The sequence below is a fragment of the Gorilla gorilla genome, chromosome 4 (genome assembly GCF_029281585.2).
Source record: "Gorilla gorilla gorilla isolate KB3781 chromosome 4, NHGRI_mGorGor1-v2.1_pri, whole genome shotgun sequence".
Lineage (NCBI taxonomy): Eukaryota > Metazoa > Chordata > Mammalia > Primates > Hominidae > Gorilla > Gorilla gorilla.
In genome coordinates, this window is record NC_073228.2 from 181,923,539 (window position 1) to 181,948,138 (window position 24,600).

At 50.7% G+C, this 24,600-nt stretch overlaps 1 protein-coding gene across 1 annotated transcript in view; it reads right to left on the bottom strand.

The window, feature by feature from the left end:
- COL23A1 (collagen type XXIII alpha 1 chain) overlaps positions 1–24,600 on the bottom strand; it is a 350,887-nt gene that overhangs the window by 57,994 nt on the left and 268,293 nt on the right. The window contains exon 3 of the mRNA XM_055386477.2: positions 13,897–13,941. Coding sequence (XP_055242452.2) covers positions 13,897–13,941 — 45 coding nt within the window. The remainder of the gene's footprint in view (positions 1–13,896; positions 13,942–24,600) is intronic.

The window sequence follows — 24,600 nt, forward strand, 5'->3', positions numbered from 1 at the left end:
TCCCCAAATCACTACCGAGCTCCCTCCCCAAATCACTACCGAGCTCCCTCCCCAAATCACTACCGAGCTCCCTCCCCAAATCACTACCGAGCTCCCTCCCCAAATCACTACCGAGCTCCCTCCCCAGTGCCCCACACCTGAGCCTCTGGAAACGGTAAGGGGAGATGTGTTATAACCACTAGTTATCACAAAAAAGTGAAATTGGATCCCTGCCTCAGCATCAACCAGGATGAATTCCAAAAGGATCAATGATTTTACATGTTAAGAAAACCATAAAAATCCTAGAAGAAAATGTGGGAACATTCCTTTCTAGCCTGGGAGAGGGCAGGCTTTTCCACCTATGGTTCATAATCCAGAAGCCATAAAAGAGAGGTCTGATCCAACCACATAAACCCAAAAAATGTCTGCAAGGCAAAAAGTCTTGGAAGCAAAGTCAAAGGCCAACCTAGGCCGTGTGCGGTGGCTCACGCCTATAATCCCAGCACTTTGGGAGGCCGAGGCAGGCGGATCACTTGAGGTCAGGAGTTTGAGATCAGCATGGCCAACATGGTGAAACCCTATCTTTATTAAAAATACAACAAAACAAAACAAAACAAAACAAAACAAAAAACAAAAAACTAAAAAGCCAATTAGCCGGGTGTGCTGGTGTGTGCTTGTGATCCCAGTTACTTGGGAGGCTGAGGCAGGACAATTGCTTGAACCTGGGAGGCAGAGGTTGCAGTGGGCCGAGATCACACCACTGCACCCAGGCCTCGGTGACAGAGTGATACTCTGGCTCAAAAACAAAGCCAACCTACCAAACATATATCTAACTCATGTCACAAAGGCTAGATATCTTGACATACAAATATTCCTACAAGAACTCTCTCAAAACATCAGCAACCTAGTAGAAACAAGATATCCAAAGATATGAATGAAGAGATCACAGAACAGAAAATACAAATAGCCCTGAAATATCTGGATTATGAACGAGGATTAACTTTTGTAGCTACAAGTGCTAATCTTCATTCATAATAAAAGAAATGAAGGTTAAAATTACAATCATATCAGATTAAAAAAATGAAAAAAATCTCATGACCTACTGTGTGAAGGGCAATGAGGACAGTCACCTCACACACTGGTGAGAGGATAAATTGGAACCTTCTCTCTAGAGAGTGATCTGGCAATACTAAGATTTAAAATGTATGTGCCAATTGCCACAGCAATTATCCTCTTAGAAATGTATTCTGCAGCTATGTTAACACATACGTAAAAGGATGTGGTATAAAAACAGTCCTCATCACAGAAGTGTTGAGATAGTAAAAGTATTAGAAATGGCACAGATGGAACTGATTAAATAGAGGATGGTGCAGCTGCAAATGGAATACTATGCAGCCATGAAAAAGGTAATGTTCTATAAGTTCTGATATGGAACTACCTCCACGGTGTATTGCTGCATTTTAAAAGGATATAGAATGGCATGTAGTAAAAATGATCTGTAGACTTTTGTTTGTATAAACAGGACATCTCTAGGTGTGGGTGCAAGGAAGTGGTCATCAGGGTTGCTTCTGAGTATGGGGGCCGAATGGCCAGAGGGCAGGAGCAGCAGGGAGACTGACCTCTCACCCTGGGCTCTTTCATACCATTGGATATTTGTGTATAGCTCACTGAGTCAAAAGCGTCAACACACTTGAACTTGACAGTGGCTGGAGAAAGCTCTGTGTCTTTGCTCCTCCCAGCTTTTGCTGCCTTTCCTCACACTCATGTCCAAGCTGCCTCCAGGGAAGCTCAGGCTGGGATTATTATTCTGAGAGCCTGAGGTCCTGAGAGCAGAGCCCTGGGGACTGGCGTGAAGTGCAGCCCAGATGAGACGAAGGAGGGGCTGTAAGAGTAAACATCGCTCCCTCACTGAGAGCTCCTCGTGCACCGGCAGCTGCACTGAATGCATTCCCCAGAGCATTTCACGTAACCCCTGCTGCAACCTCACTAGGGGCATTTTACAGATGAGGAAACTGAGGCCCAGAAAGGCTACCATGCCCAGGGTCATGTCCTCTTCTGACCTGGGGCAGAGAGAGATGAGATACGCACTTCACGACCCCTGCAGATCCCACGCAGGGGCTGCTGGGAAGGCACTTTCGTCCATGGGAGGACCCAGGCCCCCTTTCTCGGCCACGCCGTTTTTTTTTTTCCTACCACAGAAAGAGTTCTAATGTGTACTGAGTTTCCCCAGAGGTCCCCGGGAGGGTGTGTGGTGTGTCTGAATCACCCGGCTGGTGAGGCGGTAGTCCAGCCAGAGGCAGTTCCGTAGGACCCTAAACCCATGGCACCATCCATGGTCTCCAGAGGGGTGGCAGAGTGGGAATGGCAGCATTCCGGAGACTGATCTCGTTGCTCGTGGGACAGTCCACCTCAAGCTCATCTACAAGACTTTAAAACACACTGCCCACCACTTCTCTTGGGCCCTACTGGCACCATGTCACCAGGCTACCATTGCTTCATGCCAGCACCAGCGTCACAGCCTCCTAATCCGACTCCTTCTCCTGGGCACCCAACTCCACCAGCCAGAGGGGTGTTTACCAAATGCCCAACCCCTTTCCAGGGCTTCCCACGGCACACGGAATGAAATCCCAACTCCTGGCCCAGCCTTCCTGCATGGCCCAGTCCTTGCCAGTCTCCAATGCCCTTGGGCACGGTGCTCTGCTCCACCCTTCCCTCTCAGTTCCCCAAGCTGCCAGCTCCCTTCAGCCTTGGACATTCACATTGGCTGTGTTCCTGCAACCGGCATGGCATGGCTCCACTGCCACTGCCTTGGACAAACCTTCCACAACTGTGACATCCAAAGATGTCAAAGACAAGGCTGGGCATGGTGGCTCATGCCTGTAATCCCAGCACTTTGGGAGGCCAAGGCGGGTGGATCACCTGAGGTCAGGAGTTAGAGACCAGCTTGGCCAACATGGCAAAAACCCATCTATACTAAAACAAATATTAGCTGGGTGTGGTGGTGGGCATCTGTAATCCCAGCTACTCAGGAGACTGAGGCAGAAGAATCGCTTGAACCTGGGAGGCAGATGTTGCAGTGAGCCGAGATCAGGCCACTGCACTCCAGCCTGGGCAACAGAGTAAGACTCCGTCTCAAAAAAACAAACAAAAAACAGAGATGTCAAAGACAAAGATGTCTCCTCACCCTTCCCCCATTGGTTTCTATCATCTTTCCCTGGTTATCTCCTTCCATGCACTGTTGCAATCGGTAGTGGTTATTTACTTGTGGGTCGGGGACTGTTTCTGTCAGCCCCCGGCAAGGCACTTCCCTAAGAGGGACCACATCCCTGGGACCACATCTGCCCAGTTCATGCTGTCTCCTTGCTGCCCAGATCGGAGCTGGGCAGGCACAAGCACTTAGTCAGCATGTGCTGAATGGATGAGGGCTGAAGAGGGCAAGAGTGCCTGGAGGCTGTCACATCTTCGGAGCCCTTTGCACTTGACTTCTTGTACTAGGTTTGTACTGTGGCTGCCACAGCCTCTGGAGATGGACTGTACGGCCTGCAGCAAGCTGGGCATCCAACAGTGATGGATGCGACAGAGGGGTTGGTCCAGGCCAGCCAGGGGTTCCTGCTTAGAAAGCGAGCTGGCTGCAGGGCTTCCAGGTGACCACATGGTGGTGTCCCGAGGCCCAGCCCTTCTGCGCACGGCCTTCAAACATGTATTCCAAGCATAGGATGGTTCCACTGACTTTGCTGTCAGGAATGTGGGAGCAATTCAGTAAGAGCCAGACGACCTGGGAAATAAGTGAAAGCGTCTGATGAAGTAGAGGGTTTGATGATTCTGGGGCCTCTTAGGCTGAATGGATGTGGCCCAAGAGAGTTCCTCAAACTGGGAACCTTGCCCATTCACACCTCGGGGTTAGGAGCAGGTGGGCAAGCTGCTTGCTGTGTTACCAGGTAAGCAGAGGTGCGTGGTGATCTTGAGAGTCCCTGATGCCCACCTTAAGCTCTTAGCCTCTCTGGGAACAATCATGTCTCCAGTGTTTCCCAAAGGGTGTGTCCAGCCTTCCTGAAATGCAAATGGGGAGGAGTATTTCCCATAGCCTGGCAGGGGCCAGGCCCACACACCAGGAGGTGAGGGCTGGCTTCAGTGGCCTGAGGCTGCCAGGGTCACTGTTCCTGCTCACAGCCCCACACCTGCTCCTCTCTGTTGCCCCTGGACTCCCAACTTCCCCTCTGCCTGTGACTTGCTCTCCCTGGTCCTGATTAAGCCTCTCTTCCTCTCCCATTCAGCCAGCTCAGGTAAGATGCTGCACCCTGGCTCCCAGCTCTCAGAAGCATGAACCCATCCCCAGAATAAAGACAACAACCTTCAGGGACTTTTCCCTAAAGGAGCAGAATGGGCCAGGCTAGTCTCGAACTCCTGACCTCAAGTGATTCACCTGCATTGGCCTCCCAAAGTGCTAGGATTACAGGTGTGAGCCACCACGCCCGGCCTCATTTTCTAGTTGTTAAGATGGGAAGTTAGGCTATTGATTTGTCTCTAAAATCCTTACAATAAAACACAGGAACAAATCTTCATGGCCTTGAGTTAGGTAATTGTTTCTTAGATATGACACCAAAAGCACAAATTACAAAAGAAAAAAATTGATAGACTGGTCTTCACCAAAATTAAATTGGGGAAAAATGAAATTATATATGTATCTCAAACGAAATACAAAAAATCAATTCCATATAGATTTAGGATTCAAATGTAAAAAGAAAAAATTCAGAAAAAATATGAAAGAATATCTTTTTTCACTCAAGGTTGGCAAAAATTTATTTTTTCTTCAACTTTTAAGTTCAGGGGCACATGTGCCAGATGTGGATTCTTTACAATGTTCTATACATGAGATCATGCCATCTGCAAATAGAGAGAGTTTTACTTCTTTTCCCATATTAATGTCTTTAGTGTCTCCTTTTTGCTTAATTGCCCTGGCTAAAGCCTTCAACACAATGTTAAACAGAAGTAGCAGGAGTGAACATCCCTGTCATCTTCCCGACATTAGGGGTAAACCATTCAGTCTTTCACCATTAAATATGCTATTAGTTAGCTGTGGGTTTTTCATAGATGTCCTTTATCAAGTTGAGGAAGTTTTTTTAAAATCCTTGATTTGTTGAGTGGATTTTTATTTATTTATTTAATGATGGAGTCTTGCTCTGTTACCCAGGCTGGAGCGCAATGGCGCGATCTCAGCTCACTGCAACCTTTGCCTCCCAGGTTCATGCGATTCTCCTGCCTTGGCCTCCCAAGTAGCTGTGACTACAGGCATGCACCATCACACCCAGCTAATTTTTGTATTTTTAGTAGAGACGGGGTTTCACCATGTTGGCCAGGCTAGTCTCGAACTCTTGACCTCAAGTGATTTGCCCGCCTTGGCCTCCCAAAGTGCTGGGATTATAAAGTGAGCCACTGTGCCTAGCCTGAGTCAGTTTTTTAAAATAAAGAAAACTTGTGGATTTCATCAAATGCTTTATCTGCATTTACTGAGACGATCATGTGGTTTTATCGCTTATTCAATAATATGATGTACTGTATTGATTGATTTTGGATGTTAAACCAACATTGCATTTTTGGGTTAAATCCCACTTGGTTTATAATCCTTTTGCTGGATTCCTTTGCTTGTATTGTTGAGGACTTTTATGTCTGTGTTCATAAAAGACATTGGTCTATAGTTTCTTTTTTTGTGATGTCTTTGTCTAGTTTTGGTATCAGAGATAATCTTGCTTCAGAATGAGTTGAGAAGTGTTCTCTCCATTTCTATTTTTTAAAGGGTTTGTGAAAGATTGTTATTAATTCTTCTTTAAGTGTTTGTTAGAATTCATCAGTGAAGCCATCTGATTCTGGGCTTTTCTTTGTAAGAAGTTTTTTGATCACTGATTGAATCTTTCTCTTTGTTACAGGTCTATTCAGATTTTTGACTTCTTGTATCAGTTTTGGCAGTTGTGTCTTTCTAGGAATGTGTCCATTTCACCTATGTTATCTAATTTGTAGGCATAAAATTGTTGCTAGTGTTTCCTTTTAATCCTTTTCATTTTTTTAAGGTTGCTAGTGATGTACCTTCCTTTCAGCCCTGATTTTGGTAATTTGAGACTCCAGTGTTTTTCTTGGTCAGTCTAGTTAAAGGTTTGTCAGTTTTGTTGATCTCCTCAAAGAATCAACTTTTGGTTTTGTTGATTTTCTCTACTGTTTTTCTATTTTCCATTTCATTTCTTTCTACCCTGATTTTATGATTTTTTTTCTTTTGCTTGCTTTGGGTTAAGTTTGCTCTTATTTTTCTAGTTTCTTTTATTTTTTTAATTTTTATTTCATATTTATTTATTTACTTATTTATTTGAGACTGAGACTGGCTCTGTCACCCAGGCTGGAGTGCAGTGGCACGATCTCGGCTCACTGCAACCTCTGCCTCCTGGGTTCAAGCGATTCTCCTGCCTCAGCCTCCCGAGTAGCTGGGATTACAGGCGTGTGCATGCCACCATGCCCGGCTAATTTTTTGTATTTTTTTTTTTTTTAGTAGAGACCATCTTGGCCAGGCTGCTCTTGAACTCCTGACCTGTGAGCCACCCGCCTTGGCCTCCCAAAATGCTGGGATTACAGGCATGAGCCACTGCACCCGGCCTCAATTTTCAAAGATAGTTTTGCCAGGTATAGATTTCTTTGTTGATAGTTTTTTTCCTTTTGTCATTTATTGAATATGCCATCCTACTGCCGTTTGGCTTTCATGGTTTCTGATGAGAAACCAGCTGTTAATATTATTGAGCATCCGTTTTCTGTGATATGCTATTTCTCTCATGATGCTTTCAAGATTCTTTTTTTTTTTTTTTTTTTGAGACAGAGTCTCACTGTGTTGTCCAGGCTCACTGTAATCTCCGCCTCCCAGGTCCGAGAGATTCAAGCAATTCTTGTGCCTCAGCCTCTTGAGTAGCTGGGACTACAGGCACGCCTGGCTAGCTTTTGTATTTTTTTTTTTTTTTTTTTTTTTTTTTTTTTAGTAGAGATGGGATTTCACCATGTTGGCCAGGCTGGTCTTGAATTCCTGACCTCATGTGATCCTCCTGCCTTGGCCTCCCAAAGTGCTGGGATTACATGCGTGAGCCACCATGCCTGGCCAAGATTCATTTTTTTTTGCTTTTAGCAATGCAACTATGATGTGCTTAGGTACGTATCTCTTTGAGTTTATCATCCTTGGAGTTTGTTGAGCTTCTTAGATGTGTAGATTAACGGTTTTCTTCAAAATTAAGAAGATTTGGCCATTTTTTTCAAATATTCCTTTGTTTCTTTCTCTCTCTTCTCTCCTTCTGGGACTATGATTATGTGTATGTTGGGACACTTGATAGTGTCTTTGAGGCTCTGTTCATTTTCCTTCATTCTTTTCTCCTTCTGTTCCTTAGGCTGGATGATATCAATTGACCTATGTGCAAGTTTGCTGATTCTTTCTTCTGTTGGCCCAAATCTACTGTTGAAGCCCTCTACTGAATTTTTCATTTCAGTTATGGTACTTTGCACCTCCAGAATTTTTATTTGGTTCTTTAAAAACTACTTTTGATCTGTTTATTGATATTCTCCATTTAGAGGGACATGATTCTCATGCTTTCCTTTACTTCTTCAGACATGGTTTCCTTTAGTTTTTTGAACATATTTATAATAACCAATACTACATCTCTGTCTAGCGAGTACATCTGCGTTTCCTCAGGGATAGTTTCTATGGACTGTACTTTTTCCTTTTTTACTGCCCTACTTTCCTGTCTTCTAATTTTTTGTTAAAAATTGGACATCTAAACTAATCTAATGTGGCTACTCTGGAAATCAGATCCCTCTTCTCCTTTCCAGGATTATTTGTTGTTGCTGTTTATTGTTGTTGCTCTCCGTTGAGGGCCTTTCCTGGACTACTTCTTTAAAGTGTGTCTTTTTTGTCATGTGCAGCTACTGACTTCTCTGCTTGTTTAGCTTAGTGGTCAGGTTAGACAGAGATTTCCTTGAATGCCTTGATCCAACGTCTCCCACTCTCTGCTGGCGGGCTGTGTGCGCCGGAGCGCGGCTTCAACGCTGCACCTCTGTGTGCGCCGGAGCACGGCTTCAACGCTGCACCTCTGTGTGCGCCGGAGCACGGCTTCAATCCACCTCTGTGTGCGCCGGAGCACGGCTTCAGTCCACCTCTGTGTGCGCCGGAGCACGGCTTCAATGCTGCACCTCTGTGTGCGCCGGAGCACGGCTTCAATGCTGCACCTCTGTGTGCGCCGGAGCACGGCTTCAGTCCACCTCTGTGTGCGCCGGAGCACGGCTTCAGTCCACCTCTGTGTGCGCCGGAGCACGGTTTCAATGCTGCACCTCTGTGTGCGCCGGAGCACGGCTTCAATGCTGCACCTCTGTGTGCGCCGGAGCACGGCTTCAATGCTGCACCTCTGTGTGTGCCGGAGCACAGCTTCAATCCACCTCTGTGTGTGCCGGAGCACGGCTTCAATCCACCTCTGTGTGTGCCGGAGCACGGCTTCAATGCTGCACCTCTGTGTGTGCCGGAGCACGGCTTCAATCCACCTCTGTGTGTGCCGAAGCACGGCTTCAATGCTCCACGTCTGTGTGTGCCGGAGCACGGCTTCAATGCTGCACCTCTGTGTGCGCCGGAGCACGGCTTCAATGCTGCACCTCTGTGTGCGCCGGAGCACGGCTTCAATGCTGCACCTCTGTGTGCGCCGGAGCACGGCTTCAATCCACCTCTGTGTGCGCCGGAGCACGGCTTCAATGCTGCACCTCTGTGTGCTGGAGCACGGCTTCAATCCACCTCTGTGTGTGCCGGAGCACGGCTTCAATCCACCTCTGTGTGCGCCGGGGCACGGCTTCAATCCACCTCTGTGTGCGCCGGAGCACGGCTTCAATCCACCTCTGTGTGCGCCGGAGCACGGCTTCAATGCTGCACCTCTGTGTGTGCCGGAGCACGGCTTCAATCCACCTCTGTGTGCGCCGGGGCACGGCTTCAATCCACCTCTGTGTGTGCCGGAGCACAGCTTCAATGCTGCACCTCTGTGTGTGCCGGAGCACGGCTTCAATCCACCTCTGTGTGCGCCGGGGCACGGCTTCAATCCACCTGTGTGTGTGCCGGGGCACGGCTTCAATCCACCTCTGTGTGTGCCGGAGCACGGTTTCAATCCACCTCTGTGTGTGCCGGAGCACGGCTTCAATCCACCTCTGTGTGTGCCGGAGCACGGCTTCAATGCTGCACCTCTGTGTGTGCCGGAGCACGGCTTCAATCCACCTCTGTGTGCGCCGGAGCACGGCTTCAATCCACCTCTGTGTGCGCCGGAGCACGGCTTCAATCCACCTCTGTGTGCGCCGGAGCACGGCTTCAATCCACCTCTGTGTGTGCCGGAGCACGGCTTCAATGCTGCACCTCTGTGTGTGCCGGAGCACGGCTTCAATCCACCTCTTTGTGTGCCGGAGCACGGCTTCAATCCACCTCTGTGTGTACTGGAGCACAGCTTCAATGCTGCACCTCTGTGTGCTGGAGCACAGCTTCAATGCTCCACCACATTACAACTCTGCCTTTGTCTTCATTTCCTGCTTGAACAATCTCAAGGTCAGCCAGAGGTGAGAGACTGGGGCTCTAAGACAGGTTTTTAATGGACATGTACATAGCTGATGTGCCTTCCAAATACCCTAGAATAAGCTGGAGCTTTTCAAAGCTCCTTTGAACATCTCATTCCCTATATTTTTATTGTAAGTTTTCAAGTCATCCACTGGTGTTATCACCTCAAGCAGCTTCAATGTTCAACAATTGCTGCTGATTATTTTTGTTAAGCATCCTGGGGACAGGGCTTTTCGTTCTAAGCAAGCTGTGCATAGGTCACTTAAAGACAAGCCTTGGGTATCGTGCTTTTCCATGGAGCTGCCAGACAAGTCAAATAGTGACAGTTCTCTGGGGATGAGCATTTGCAAGCTTCAAACCTGTTCTGCTTCCTCCAAGTGGCTGCTAGTTTTCACCAACAAGTACTGTGGTTGTGACACTGCTGTTTGTTTGTTTGTTTGTTTTTTCCTGACAGAGTCTAGCTCTGTTGCCCAGGCTGGAGTGCAGTGGTGCAGTCTCAGCTCACTGCAGCCTCTGCCTCCTGGGTTCAAGCGATTCTTGTGCCTCAACCTCTGAGTAGCTGGGACTACAGGTATGCACCACCATGCCTGGCTAATTTTTGTATTTTTAGTAGAGATGGGGTTTCATCATGTTGGCCAGGCTGGTCTCAAACTCCTGGCCTCAAGCAATCTACCTGCCTCGGCCTCCCAAAGTGCTGGGATTACATGTGTGTGCCATGCGTGGTATTTGAAGCTGGTTTTTAAGGCTACAATGAGCTTGAGAGAGGAGAAAATTAAAATGCTACAAATCTTACTGTTCTTGTTAATAGCAAAATTCAGATATTTCCTGAATAAACATTTCTTGGGCTGTGGCAAAACTTCTGTTCATTTCCAGAGTTCTGAAAAGGTCCGTCTTCCCCCTTGTTTTTGGTCCTTTATGGAGAAGATCTTTAGAAGTCCTCACTCCGCCATTCCAGAAGTGCTTCTTCCACTGGATTTTTAGAAGGAGTTTCTTGGGATCAGGGCGGATAAAAGACTCTAGCACAGACACTGTTGCCCGAAGGCTAGCAGCTGCGGAGACCTGGTTAAGTGCCTCTGTTTGTCTCTGCAGGTTTGTGTAGGCACTGGCCAAGCAGTCTTCTAACTGTGATCTTCATTTGCCCACAAGTGCCTCTTTCTCTCTCCCTTCTCTCCTCCTTCCCATCAGTAAGCATTTATGGACCATCTCCTGAGTGGGGGCCTAGCCCAGCCCCTGCCCTGAGGAGCCCATGCTTTGGTGGAGAAGCAGGACAACTCTGCAGACCAGGCCAACACCTCAGGTGTGGGAAGCGCTGAGATGGAGGGAGGTGTCTAGGGCTGCAAGAGCAGGGGAGAGTGACGGACACTCTTGGGGATAGGAGGGTCTGGGAGGAGAGAGGATCCTGCCCAAAGCCCTTAGAAAGAAAGATGACTCCAGAGTGCAGGCACAGTTCTGGGATTCTCCAGCTAAGAAGCCAGCCAGGGGAAGGTGGGAAATCCATCCCATTTCAGATAGAGACATAGCAACACTGCAGGACTGTGGAGCTCCTGCTGGGAACTAGGGAGGCTCCTGCACGGAAGGCAGGCAGGATCACCCTATCTGCAGGCCTGCAGCAGCCTCAGGGAGGAATCCCAGCCAGGCACTGCCCTACCTGGCAAAAAAGAGCCTTTCTCTGTGGGTGCGGTGGCTCACGCCTACAATCCCAGCGCTTTGGGAGGCCGAGGCGGGCGGATCACTTGAGGCCAGGTGTTCAAGACCAGCGTGGCCAACGTGGTGAAATCCCCGTCTCTACTAAAAATACAAAAATTAGCTGGGCGTGGTGACGCGTGCCTGTAATCCAGCTACTGAGGTGGCTGAGACATGAGAATCGCTTGAATCTGGGAAGCAGAGGCTGCTGTGAGCTGAGATTGTGCCACTGCACTCCAGCCTGAGTGACAGAGCGACTGTCTCAAAAAAAAAAAAAAAAAAAAAAAAAGGCTTTCTCCCAAGAGACACAGGAAAAAGGCCTCCGGCCTCCTTATACAAGGGAAGGCATGAAAGCCAGGATGTGCATATGTGTGTAACTATCTAGAAATAAACTCAAGGCCCAGCCAAGGCCAATCAGAGAGGCACATCTGTTCTGTGTAGCTCACTTTGTTTTTGGATAGGCAGACAATCAGGACACCACACTGGAAAAACAATGAGGGGGAAGGATCCTGCCCATCCCTTGGCCAGCAGCTGGCCTCTGGCAAGGTACTGTACCCCTTGGAGCCTCAGTTTCCTCATCAGCAAGTGGGTATAATAACATATTCTTATCTTGCAGTGTCTGAGGATCGCATGAGATAAAGGACTTGAAAGAGCCCAGCACGGGGCCAGGGACCCAGTGAGTCTATCTTTCCTTGACTTTGAGGTTGTTTTAAACTTGAGTCATAAGTTAAATGGATTTTGGAGTAAGCTGAATAATATCATACTTTGTCCTAAAAAAATGACTCTGTGTTCCTCATCTCCTTCCAAAAAGCATGTCAGGAACTTATAATAAAAGGCAATAAAACCCTTTACGAGGGTAGAAAATAAGAGCTGAGTAATAAAGTGTGTATTTGGCAGGGTCTGGGGTGATTACACACAGAAGCCAGGCTAAAGGAAGCTCCAGCCATTGAACTCAAAACAGGCTTCAGCTTCCAGAAGTCAAGGCAGAGAGAGAAATGAAGGGTGCTTCTTGCCGGTGAGCGCTAAGGAGTGTATCTGGAGGGTCTCTGCGTAAGGAACTCGACGCTGCAAACCCAGTGGAACAAGGAGGCAGAAAGCCTGCGCCCAGCTCCAGGGAGAAGAGTCTGAGGCCTGGAGAAAACCTGCCACTGCCTCCCCTCGGGCCCAGTTGGCCTGGGGTCCTCTTGGTGGTGAGCCAGCCTGGCTTCGTCACCATGGCCACCTCATGAAGTTGCTTAGGGGCTGGGCATTCATTCGTTCGCTGTTCTGTGCATTTACATGCCTGGGGGCTGCCCATGCTGAGTGTGGAGTGATACCTCTTGGACAAAACCATTAGAGGTTTTTTTGGAGGAGATGCTTGAGCTAGGCTTGAAGGACAAAGGGTAATGATCTTGGGGTGGGAGTCCAGGTAGAGGAGGAGATGTTCTGGGTGCGGGAAGACATAAGAGTGAAGGCTCAGAAGGTGGAGAGCCCTGGACATCCATGGTGAGGCTGGAGGTGGGGACATGGCGTGGGGGGTGATGAGAGCTGCAGGAGGTCACGGCAGTGAGAAGAGAGAAGAGGACACGGGTCCGAGACATGGAGAAGGAGGCTCATGGGGACTTGGCGTGGGCAGGGAAGGGATCGAGGATGCAGCCAGGTGTCTACACAGGGAAGCAGGTGGCTAGATGCCTCCTCCCTGCAACGGGGAAGCCCAGGGAAGAAAGCTGGGGGAGATGCTGGCTTCGGCAGGGCAACGTCCAACCTCGGGGACCCGGAGGAGAGGATGTGGCTGGAGGCAGGGAGAGGACATGGCCAGCGTCACAGGAGTGGGAGACTGTGGGAGAGAGGAGAGGAGATGGCCAAGGGAGATTCATTCATGGGGTAGGTGGGTCCCGTGAGAATGGCAAAGGAGCCCGGGTCACAGATGAGGGAGGAAGCGCAGGGAGGAAGCACATCCCAGACAGCAGGGACTGCCCAGCATGGGGGAGTGGCCAAGGGTGGGGGTCAAGAAAGAGAAAGACAGCAAAGCATTCAGTGTGGCCATCAGAGGTCAGCATGACTTTAGCTAAGACGATGTCAGAGAGGCTTAGGGAAGAGTCCCTGGGCGAAGGGGGCAATCTGCTGGGGACTGGATAGGGGGAGTTCTGGGTGAAGCAGAGACAGCAGGAAGGAAGGGTGGTGAATACAGGTGCCTCTGTGGGCTGCAGGGAAGGGAGGTGGGGGAGTCTCCTCCTGGCGGCTCTGCCAAGGAAGGACAGGCCACGTCTGGGGAGGGATGAAACCCACAGGAGAACCCGGTTGTGCTGAAGGACCCATGGGGGAGGGTGTGGCTGGCGGAGTCATCACCTTCTGCCTCAGAGAGAGGGGGCTGCTCTGGAGTGGGGGACTAGGGGCCAACAACGAGGTTCGGGGGATGACTGGGGGCAGAGGGGACAGCCCTGGAATTGTGAATGCCAAGAAGCCCGGGAAAGGCAGTACTGGGTGCTGCGGCCTCAGGAAACGGCAGCTGGACTTGGAAGGGGGAGGAGCACCTGCCCAGGGCCAAGGCATGACTCAGGGTGGGCAGCAGGTGGCCAGGCCCTGCAGTCAGAGCCTGGGGCCATGGTGGCTTCCAAGCCTTGGCTTAGGAGCTGAGAAAACCTGGGACTCACCAGGGTCGCCTCTTCTCCCAGGCTTGCCGCGCCGTCCAGGGGGCCCTAGACAGGAAAACAAGAATGCATTCATTGAGAAGGGAAGCCAGTGGACTTGGCTGCGTGGGGCATGCCCCAGCCACCCACCCGTCCGCTCGCAACAGCTTTCTGGGAGTGGCCTGCCCAAGGGGGTCTGCTGGCTGTGGAGGTGAGATGTGTGGGGAGAAACCCCTTCCTTCTGCCACTACCTCGCCTGTTCCGCCAACCCCCCTCCCCAGGTGGCCGCATGCCTCATGCCCCACGCACCCATTCTGTCATTCAATCATCGGCTCACTCAGTCATTCCTAAGCCCTCCCCTAATCACAAAGATTCCCATGGGAGGCTCCTGAGGCAGATGCGTTTGCAGCTGAGAAACCTCAGACTTAGGAGGAAAGTAAGGGTGGGTTATCTTAGGAAAGCCCTGACAAACGCTGCTTCATATTCACTAAAGTAAAACAACAAAGCCAACACAACAGAGGCCATCACGGCCGCGCAGTGCCGAAATCCACTCATGACAGGCACTACACGATCCGCCTGTAGTCTCCGCCACGCGCTGGGGCCTCCAGCTCCTCCTTCCCCAGAGCCAGGGAGCTGCTCAGCCGCCTTCTGGGCTTCCTGTCCACGTCTGTCCTCCATCTGCGCGCTGTAAGCCCTTCTGAATTTACGGTGCAGAACCCCCTACCTCCACCTCTGGCCCTCTGCCCACATCAGACCCTGAGACCAGAGTAACCTCAATGCTGAAGGAGACGCTTTGACTCTGGCCGTGGGAGCAGAGGTCTGAGGCCTCCCTCTCCCTCCCCTCACCTCTGTGGCACTCACTGCCATCCTTCCTGACGCCCCTTCTCGCCCCTGTTTCAGTGAAGTTGGGTGCAGGTACAAGATTGCAATGTGTAAATGGCGTTTGATACGTCTTGCTCACCCACTGCATGCCAGGCTCTGGGCTGGGCCTGGAGGCGACAGTGGAACAGGTTGTGACCCTATGACAAGGCACTGCCCTTTCCTGCAAAAGCCAACCTCAAACCCCGTCAAGAATTTCCAGAACAACCACGAAGGAGATGCAGGAGACTGGCCCCGATCGCATCTGTGGCAGGATGGAAAAATGAGTGTGGGTGTCTGTGTGTGTCTGTGTGCATGTGTCTGTGTGTGTCTCTATGTATGTGTGTTTGTGTGCATGTGTGTGTCTGTGTTTGTGTCTGTGTTTCTGTGTGTGTGTCTGTGTATGTATGTTTGTGTCTGTGTGTCCTGTGGGAGGTGCTTCTCGACTTTTGTTAAGGGAAGGGGAGGAGGGAGGGCCAGTCTCTGAGAAACAGCGAGAGAGAAGAGATCCCTTCAGGTGGAGAGGGGCCCTCAGTGCTACACGACACGTCAAAAGATTTGCAGGCCCAGGGGTGAGGCGAGAATGAATTTCTTGCCAGCCTCAGGGACAGGGGACTTGAGGTGAGGATTGTTAAACAAAACTTAAAAATGAAAAACATGTTACTTCTTGCTCCCCTGAGTTTTAAGGGCAAAAGTGCATGCCAGGGACGTAGCTCTTGGTTTTCTCCCATCCTGGACACAGACCCTGAATTTGGGGTTTATGCTGGAATTGCCAGGGGCTGTGTTGAGCTGGTGAGGCTAGGATTCTGGGACCCTCAGAACAGACAACAGCTCCTCATACTGTGTGGGTTTACAGCTTATGAGGCACCTCCAGGCCCATGCTCCCGGCCAAGGCCTGCAACACCCACACTGTACGGCCAATTACCTTCCTATCTCCATGTGCTTGTCCCACCCGCATCTCAGACCAGCTGTGGCCCAAACACCTGCCTTGGTCTCCTCCCCAGGGCCCTGTGCGGGGCTGATGGTGCCTGGGAACCTCCGGAGCCAGTCACACCGGATGACCGGCCCTGGTTATTAACTAAGCCCCAGGTTTGGGGGGCAGGTCAGCACTCTCGGGGGGCCTTTCCTCCTCTCTGGGCCTGTTTTCAATGAGAGCGAGGTATGGGAACGGGAGCCCCCCGGCACACGCAGCACCATGTTCCTCGGGCTGTAGGAGGAAGAAGGCCCAGTGGCCACCCACAAAGCTTCGGGGTTCTTGCCAGGCCTCAGGGTGTGCTCGGCTCAGCGAAGCTGCAGGCCCTGGGCCCCGGGCAGAGTGAGGGGGCATGGCAGGAAAGGGGCCATGAGTGGGGGAAGTAGCCAGACTCTGCTAGATCCGAAGCAATGCAGCAGCACTGTGCTTTCCTGATGGGAATCACTGGGTACGACTAGGAAGTTCTCCGTCTGGGTAACTGAAGCCAGATGAGGACATTTGCCTGTGTTGGGGCGGCTGAACTAATGGATTTGTCCGATGGCTCTCCTGGGTGGCATGGTTAGGCAGAGGCTGATGGGGAGGGATGCTGGCAGGGTGGGCAGCTGCCCAGGCAGGGTAGGGTGCCTGCCTCCCAGGGTCACTGGGCGATGCCCCCTGCAGGCCTGGAGCTGGGCAGGACTGGGGTGTTGCTGAGCATGCAGGGCCTGTGAGCCGCAGGCCAGGCAGGCTGGATGTGACCCCGACTGAATAGGGCCCTCGTGGAGGGAGAGAATGAAGCTGGTCGTGCACACTCCTGAGGGCTGATCCTAACCAGGCACGGTGCTGGGGGCGCCATGTGACCAACTTGCAGATGGACAGGCGGTCTACCCTTTATTCTGAGCTCTGTACCTAAATGTCCGACTCCACTGGGAGGCACCACTTCCAAACTCAAGCTCACCTCCCGGCTTCCCACGCGCCCCCTGCCTCCCTTGTTACTTACCTGCAGGTCCCAGGAGCACCCAAGCAGTCAAGCCAGAGACCCCCCGGGCATCATCCTGCCCCAGCCCCCAACCTGGACCCCTTCCTTCTCAGCATCAGGCGAACGCTGCCCCTGCGCTCAGTCCCCCACTCTGCCACTCGCTCTTTCTGCCGTGCTCGATTCTCCCTCCTGGCACAAAGGACCTCCTGCAGTATGTACTCTGCATCTCAGGCAGCTCTGTGTCCCCAACTCCCACCGCAGGACACGACCAAGTGATGTGTGTTCAGGGGAGGAAGGAGGGGGGCGGGGAGGGAGGGAGGGAGGGAGAAGGGGACAGGCAGGGAGGCCTCAGGTTTCCTCACTGCTTCTGGGATTCTCCTGAAAAGACTGCAAGTCCAGCAAGCTCCACAGCTTAGGAGAGACACAGGGCCACCTGGTCTGATTTGACGTGCCAGTGAGATAAGAAGTGCCTTCCACCCTTCCTTTCCCGGACTGCAAAAAGACAGGTGGTGAGGCCCTGGGAGAGGGCGAGTGTGCCGGAGCTGCGCTCCCTGCTGACTATGGGCTCCCACTCCACTGCTTCCACCAACAGAGAGGCCAGGCGGGCTTGGAGACTGGATTGCAGGAGCCGCCGGAGTGGGGGCACGACGGATGGCCTTTCCTGAGTCTCTGGACTATCAGGTGCTGAGAGCCCACCATGGGCAGTGACCTGGGTTCAGCATCTACTGGGTGCCAAGCCGGCTGCTCACCCAATGAGCATGACCTTGGGACCCTTTTCCTCCAGGACTCCCGGTGCCCACCCAGCAGGCTCACCTTCTGCCTCGCCGGTCCTCTGAAGAAGGTGCTAGTGTTCCCTGCACAGATGAGAACCCTGGGGCTAAGCCAGGTGAAGGGGCCCACCTAAGGCTGTGTTGCTAGAGCCTCCTGGAGCCCTTCATAGTCTGTGGCTCCCAAGTGCAAGGACAGTTGTGTCCCATATGCTGAGCTACCGGGCAGGTGGCCTTGGCGACCAGGGAGGCTGTTCCTCTGGGGCTGTGGTCCCTTTGCTGGGGCTGGCTGTGCCCCAGGGCATCTGGGCCTGGTGTGGAGCAGGTTGCCCCGGCCCCTGGGAGAGCAGGGCCAGCTTGGCTGCAGCTAAGACCTGGCTCCAACAAGCAAAACCAGGCCTTTGGCCAGGTGGTTGGCCTCAGAGTTTTTGCTTGTTTCTTGTTTTTCTTCTTTTCTACAAGCAGAAGAACCTTTCCTGCTGCTGCCTGAGACTCAGACACTCAGGAAGGCACCGGGAGTCTGTCTTGATTGATCTGCTGATGTGGAGAAGGGGAAACTGAGGCTGCAAGGGATAGGACAGGTCTTGCCCACGGATGCTGCTGGAAAACTTGTCCCAGCTGGAGGGGCTAGCGCTGAAGATCACCTTGGGCTGGGAGAAGGCCACTGTCCCCCACTCTGCATGGGACCCACACAGCTCTGAGCTAGGGGCTGGCTGCTGGGGAACGACAGTATTTCACCGTGGGTGCCACCACAGTGGCAACTGCAAAACTTCCTTTCAGAGGCTGGGGCGAGGGGTGTGCCAGAGCAGGAGGGGAAGAACGTGACTGGTGGGGAAGCTGTGTCTTCTGAGCAACTTACTCAACCTCATTGAACCTTAGAGTTTCCAACTCGGGAGGACAGAGGTTTGGGAGTGGTGGCAACTAGACCTGCCTTGCGGAATCATGAACCAGATGAGCTGGCAGCAGACACACCAGCCTGGGGTACAAAAGGGGTGCTTCTTTGGGACCCCAAGAAATAACTGGCTGCAGGGGCCTCTGGGCCATCACAATGCAGGGCTTTAATGTAAGTGGGTTCTTTCCCGTGTGTGTGTGTGTGTGTGTGTGTGTGTGTGTGTGTGTGTGTGTGTTGGGGTCTCACTCTGTCACCCAGGCTGGAGTGGCATGATCACAGTTCACTGCAGCTTCACACGTCTGGGCTTGAGCGATCATCCCACCACGGCCTCCCAAAGCGTTGGGATTATAGGCCTGAGCCACCGCGTAACTGTTTTTTTTTTTTGTTTTTTTTTTTTGGTTTGAGACGGAGTCTCGCTCTGTTGCCCAGGCTGGAGTGCAGTGGCGCGATCTCGGCTCACCGCAACCTCCGCCTCCCAGGTTCAAGCGACTCCTCTGCCTCAGCCTCCCGAGCTGCTGGGACCACAGGCACGCGCCACCACGCCTGGCTAATTTTTGTATTTTTAGTAGAGACCGAGTTTCACCATGTTGGCCAAGCTGGTCTCGAACTCCTGACCTCAGGTGATCCACCCGCCTCGGCCTCCCAAAGTGCTGGGATTACAGGTGTGAGCCTCTGCGCCCGGCCTGCGTAACTGGTTCTTATGAGTCCCCAGGTGGGTGAAGCTGGAGACACAGTGACTGCACCTCAGCAACGCTGCAGGCAGGTTCGAGGTGCCGACACCGACGGAGCCCTTGACTGCACTTTGAGCAAAGTGCAAGGGCAGCCCCGTGGGAAGCCGGGAGCTTTTCCGTGTCCCTAATCACTGCCTGTCTGTGAACCTTGGGATGAGAATGCAGAGGCTGAGCTCTCTGGGAATGAGGTTTCTCAATGAAATTTCAGGATGCCAGGTCTAGCACAGGCCAGCAAGGGCTCCAGCTCGTTGCCCAATGACTCTGGACGTCTGAGAGCAGCATCAGCACAGTAAACAACTCCAGGGAGGCCTACGGCTTTCTTAGCACTGTTCCAGGCCAGACAAAAGGAAACCATTTCTAACTCATAAAAATCTTATCTCTGGTTGGGGTGGAGAACTCACGCCGCTGATCAACTCCAAAGGGGGGCCTCGAACCCCAACAGGCTTCCTCTGAGGCCTGAGCTGCAAGGATTTGGCTCTCTAAGTGGTTCCCCCCCTCCAGCCCTCCCGGCACCTCCCTCCCCAAGGACGTCCCCTCCAGCAACGCCTGTCTTATCAAGGTCCCTTCACAAACCTGCAGCCACCCCACCTCAGCCGCACTGGGGACAGCCTGCCCAGGCCTCTCCCTCTCACCCTACTGGCCTGGCTGCTTCCTGTGGGCTCCTGACTGGTTGCTCCACCCTCAGCCCAACCCTGGTCCTCCCTTTGGCCAGCCCCTGAGGACAGGGGGTTCATGGAATCCACACAACAGTCTGTAAAGTGCTTTCATTTCTCTCTACTCTTTTCTTCCTATAGATCAGGGGAACTGAGCCCCACAGAAGTCAAGAATTACTACCAGGCGCAACAGCCAAAAGGTGGAAGCAACCCAGACGTCCATGGACAGAAGAATGAGCAAACAGAATGTGCACTGATACAGCGGGACGTGAGTCAGCCCTGGAGAGGAAGGAGTTCCTGCGCACGCTGCAGCATGATGGGCCTGGAGGACGTCACGTGATGGGAAGTAAGCCAGACACAGAAAGACAAATACGGAAGGATTCCACTTCTGGAGGCTCCTGCAGTCGCCAGATTCACAGGGGCAGAAGGTGGAATGGGGGGTGCCATCGGTGGGCTGGGCTAGGGGAGGCGAGACTGGGAAGTCGGTGGGCCCAGAGACTCCGTTTTGCAACATGAAGAGTTCTGGAGAGGGATGGTGGTGGTGACGGTTGCGTGACAATGTGAACATACTGAATGCCGCTCAAGTGTACGCTTAAGGATGGTTAAGACGGGAAATGTTATGGTATGTGTATTTTATCACAATGAAAGAAAACAAAACAAACACCCCAGGGGTCTCAGCTACCCCTGAGCGAGGCTGTGAGCCGGGCCGTCCTGATGGAGGCTGTGGGGATGCTGCTGGCAGCCACAGCAGTGTCCCATGTGAGGAGCCCGGCACTGTGGAGTCACAGAGGGTGGCATCCCCAAGGTCACACAGTGGGGAAATGGCAGAACTGGAATTGGAACCCGGGTGTGTGTGACTTCGGAGTCTGTCCCCTGAACATCTGTGTGTGATTTCCACCGTGACCATGGCCAAGTTTTTCTCATCCCACCACGTGTCGAGTGTCCCTTCAGACCTGGTCCTTCTCAACACCACTGGAAGCCCCTTTATATGACCCTCTTCCCAGAACTTTGGGAGGAAGTGGGGTGAGATGGCCTGAATCCTCCCAGACCTTCAGTCTGGAGCTCTATGAGATTGCCGGGGCTTCAGGGCCATCAGGGGGTGCACCTTGAGCAGAGAAGGCAGGCGAGGTCCCTGGAAAAGAGCTTCCGAGACCAGATCATTAAAACATCTCCCCAGACCATTTCATTTGTTTTACAAGTCTCAGACCAACCTCAGAGCTGAAAACTGCCCAACAAGGGAGCATTCTCTCTGCACATTCCCAGCTTGGCCTCACAAAGCCCTCCATCCCTTGGAGGAGTGAAGGAGTAGGTGTGTCCCGGTGGGTGTCTCTAAGGTGGGCCTGGGGACCCTACTGCTGCTGGAGGGGACACTGAGACCTGGAGAGGCTGGCCAGCTTGCTCTGGTTCAGCCAGTGCTGCGGGCACTGTGGTCCTCCAGGAATTAAAATCACGGCCTCTTGCTCAGCAAATACAGTTCATTCCGAAGCTGCTTATGTCCCCCCAGAGTCACCTTCCACCATCCATCATGCTGAACCGGGAGCCGAACAGCGCTGGGTCCTGCTGCTTGTGGGAAGGTCCCGAAGCCATCTGGAAAGCCAACACCGCAGGCTGCCAGGGTTTTAAGGCACCGCCATGGTCTTCGTCTTCGTCATGTTTGTTTGGAACAACGGTTATTGTCCAGGCTGGTGACAGACCCCGACCACCCCATGACCAGAGCTGGTTAAGTTGGCTTGGACACGGTGCCATTCGGTGGATGAATGAATAGGGCCCTGTTAGGAGGGGCTGGGGTGGTAGGTGTCCCCAGTCTCACATTCACAGAGGGCCTCAAATGTGGACATTCGTGTGCTCTACAAAGGAGCTGGCAGCACCAGATACCAGACAACCACAGCGGCCTCCCACAGTGTTTAATAAAAGCAAGAGCCACCGGCACTATTTATCGAGTGTCAACTTTACACTTGGCCCCAATCTCGAGTCTACGGTATTAACTCACATATTCCTCACCTCAAACCCATGAGGAAGGCTGTTATTGTTATCTCCGTTTTATAGATGAAGAAACTGAGGCACAGGGAGGTTAATGGGCTTTCTGAGGCCGTATGCTGGTAGCCGGTAGAGTCACACAGTTCATATTGAGAGCCATGTCCTTAAACACTGCCTGGCTCTCTCTCATTAAAGAAGATACTTATTAAAGGAGAGAGGTTAAATAGTCCACGGTTTTCATAACCTCTTCTTGGCATTTGTTAAGCTGCCCAGGATGTCTCTCAGAGGTCTGTGAATTAAATGTCTAATTACAAGGCCAATGTGATCGGCAGCCCTGGAGACCCGAGACGACTCCAGCCCCCTTTATGCATAGCATGCCCTCCTTGTGCCATCCAAAATGCCTGCAGTTTCTGGGCTGGTTCCTCTCCCTGAGTTAGGAGCGGATTTAGTTAAGCTTTTCCAATGGGATTAAGGAGTCCGGACCCATGACGCATCCTGGTGACACACCAGCCGTGCTGCAGTCCCAACACACCGTGTTCTCTGGAGCTCCAAGAGCATCTCCCCAAGGGCTCGGGTTGGAGGGCTCAGGCAAGGGGGTGCCCGGCGGGCTGGGGATGGTAGGACCTGCTGATGGGCTGAGCCCAGCGGGCCACGTGCTGGGGGCTTTTACCATCTCCTCAATCCTCTCGAGTAATTCTGAGATGTACAAGATTGGCCCCATTTACAGAGAAAAAACCTGAGGCCCACAGGCAAAGGGACCATCCAAGGCTCAGAGCTGGTCAGGCCAGGGCGTTTGCCTGCACCAGTGATGCCCTCCTAAGTTCTTCCTTTTCAGGGAAATGACTGTGGTTTTGGCACCAGAGCTAAACATGGAATGTCCCACCCAGAGGGTGCAACAAGAAGGACAGGAAGGGGCAGGGCACGGGAAGGGGACAAGGGCTGGTCACGGTCTCCGGATCAGACTGTCAGAGCTCTTGTCAGTGCCTCCAGTCAAGGGGCTGAGGTTGCCCAGGGAGGCAAAGCATCAACGTTTTCTAGTAGAAGCACTGCCTTTTTTTTTTTCAAGACAAATAATCTTTTATTCATAGTCATGGTATCCTCCAGAGAAAATAAACTGATAATTGCTAATAAAAAAACAAGCACTGTATTCCTTGATTAGCTTGATTCCTTTGATTAGATTACAACAATCTTGTAGTCTCGAATTATTACGAGGTTAACAATAGGTTTTATTCACCTACTTTTTAATACAGCATCTCTTAGCTGAACATAAAACCCAGAGAATGTATTACTGCGGAAACTGTGTTAAATTTTTTTTCTTCTGAAGATGTGTGAAGAAAAGTTAGAGAGGTATTTGTCTAAGCAGTTTAAATATAATTCTACTTAGAATCCAACTGGTCTTCACGGATGGTCATTCCAGCACTATAAACTTATGTTATATCCACTAATACACGTTCGTAATTCGATGATTCTTAGATATTTACTACTAGATAGGAATCAATTAGATAGACCTAAAGAAGTTAGAAAGTATTCTGAAAAACAAAGAAACATATATGAAATACGTCTGGGTTTGTTACCTTCTTAATATAATGTAACCTGTCTAGAGATTTCCAGAATGAAAAACCTAAGGTTGGAATGACTTTCAGTACTTATTTTTAGGAAAAATATACCTCTTATTAGTTTAATGAGAAAAGATGTATCCTATAAAATATTTATGATATACAGAGTTTTAATGAAGTTTGAGTGATTATAATTAAGCCTTGGCTGGATTTCATCAAATTCAGTGTGGAGCTTTAGAGACTCATTGAACAGTTCTTTCCTTAGATAATTACCTTGCTTAGAAGTGCTTCCTATCCAGACAGAATTCCTGATTTTTTCCACTTACTAAGAGAAGTCTGTGCCTTCATGCCTTTACAAATGGAGTAAAGCATGAATACATTTTCTAGGAAGAGGGATCTTGTTTATTGGAATCAAACTATTTTAACTAGAATTATAGTAAGGAAAAATTCCAGCCACAGTGATATTTAAAATGGTTTTATTCTCTCTCTTTCTTAGCTTTTATCCATCTCTTTTTGTAAGCCATATACACTCGAACAAACTAATAACAGTAAGATCTAGTTTCAAGGTAGTGGACTGCAACATTGAAGTCTGTAGACTTCTTTGCAAAAAAAAAATGTTGCTTGGCATTAACAGTTTTTCTATCAAATACAAAATTCTGAGTGAGATACATCACTAGAGAGTATACGAGTCTTCCACTCTGGTCGGCTTGTTCTATGGAGTGAGACTGATACTACTGCTTATCTCATAGTTTTGTTATGATAGTTAATATTTATTAAAAAACTCAGACTAATGTTTGACACATAGTAAATGCTAAAGACATGCTTACAGAATAAATAAACTACATTCATAAATAAGTCAATCTCTGTTGTAGTCATGCCATATTAATTACAATCCACATGCTAGAGTTTGTGATATTCTCTCTGCCTGGTTCCCCACCTCTCTTTCTATTTATTTAAATCCTATTATTCTTCAAGGACTGTGCAGATCCCACCTTTCTAAGCCCTTCAGGACAGACAACTCTGGACTCTACTAACCTCATGTTTCTCCTTCACTCATTTGCACTTATGCACAAATATCCTGTTTGCTTTATTTAGCCTTTACTATTGGTTGTTAACCAGGCAAGGGCATTAGAATTCCCTGGGTTGCTTTTCTAAAATGTATATCCCTAGGCCAAACCCCTAGAATTGTTAGATTCAGTGAGTCCTGCCTGGCACCAAAACATGCACATTTTGAAAAGGTTCTTCAGCAAAACCAATATACGCCACTAGTCAAGATACACTGATCAAAATTACCTTTTGTTGTAGGTATGCGGATTTTCTTTATCAACACAATCATGAACATCTTGAAGACATAGACCATGCT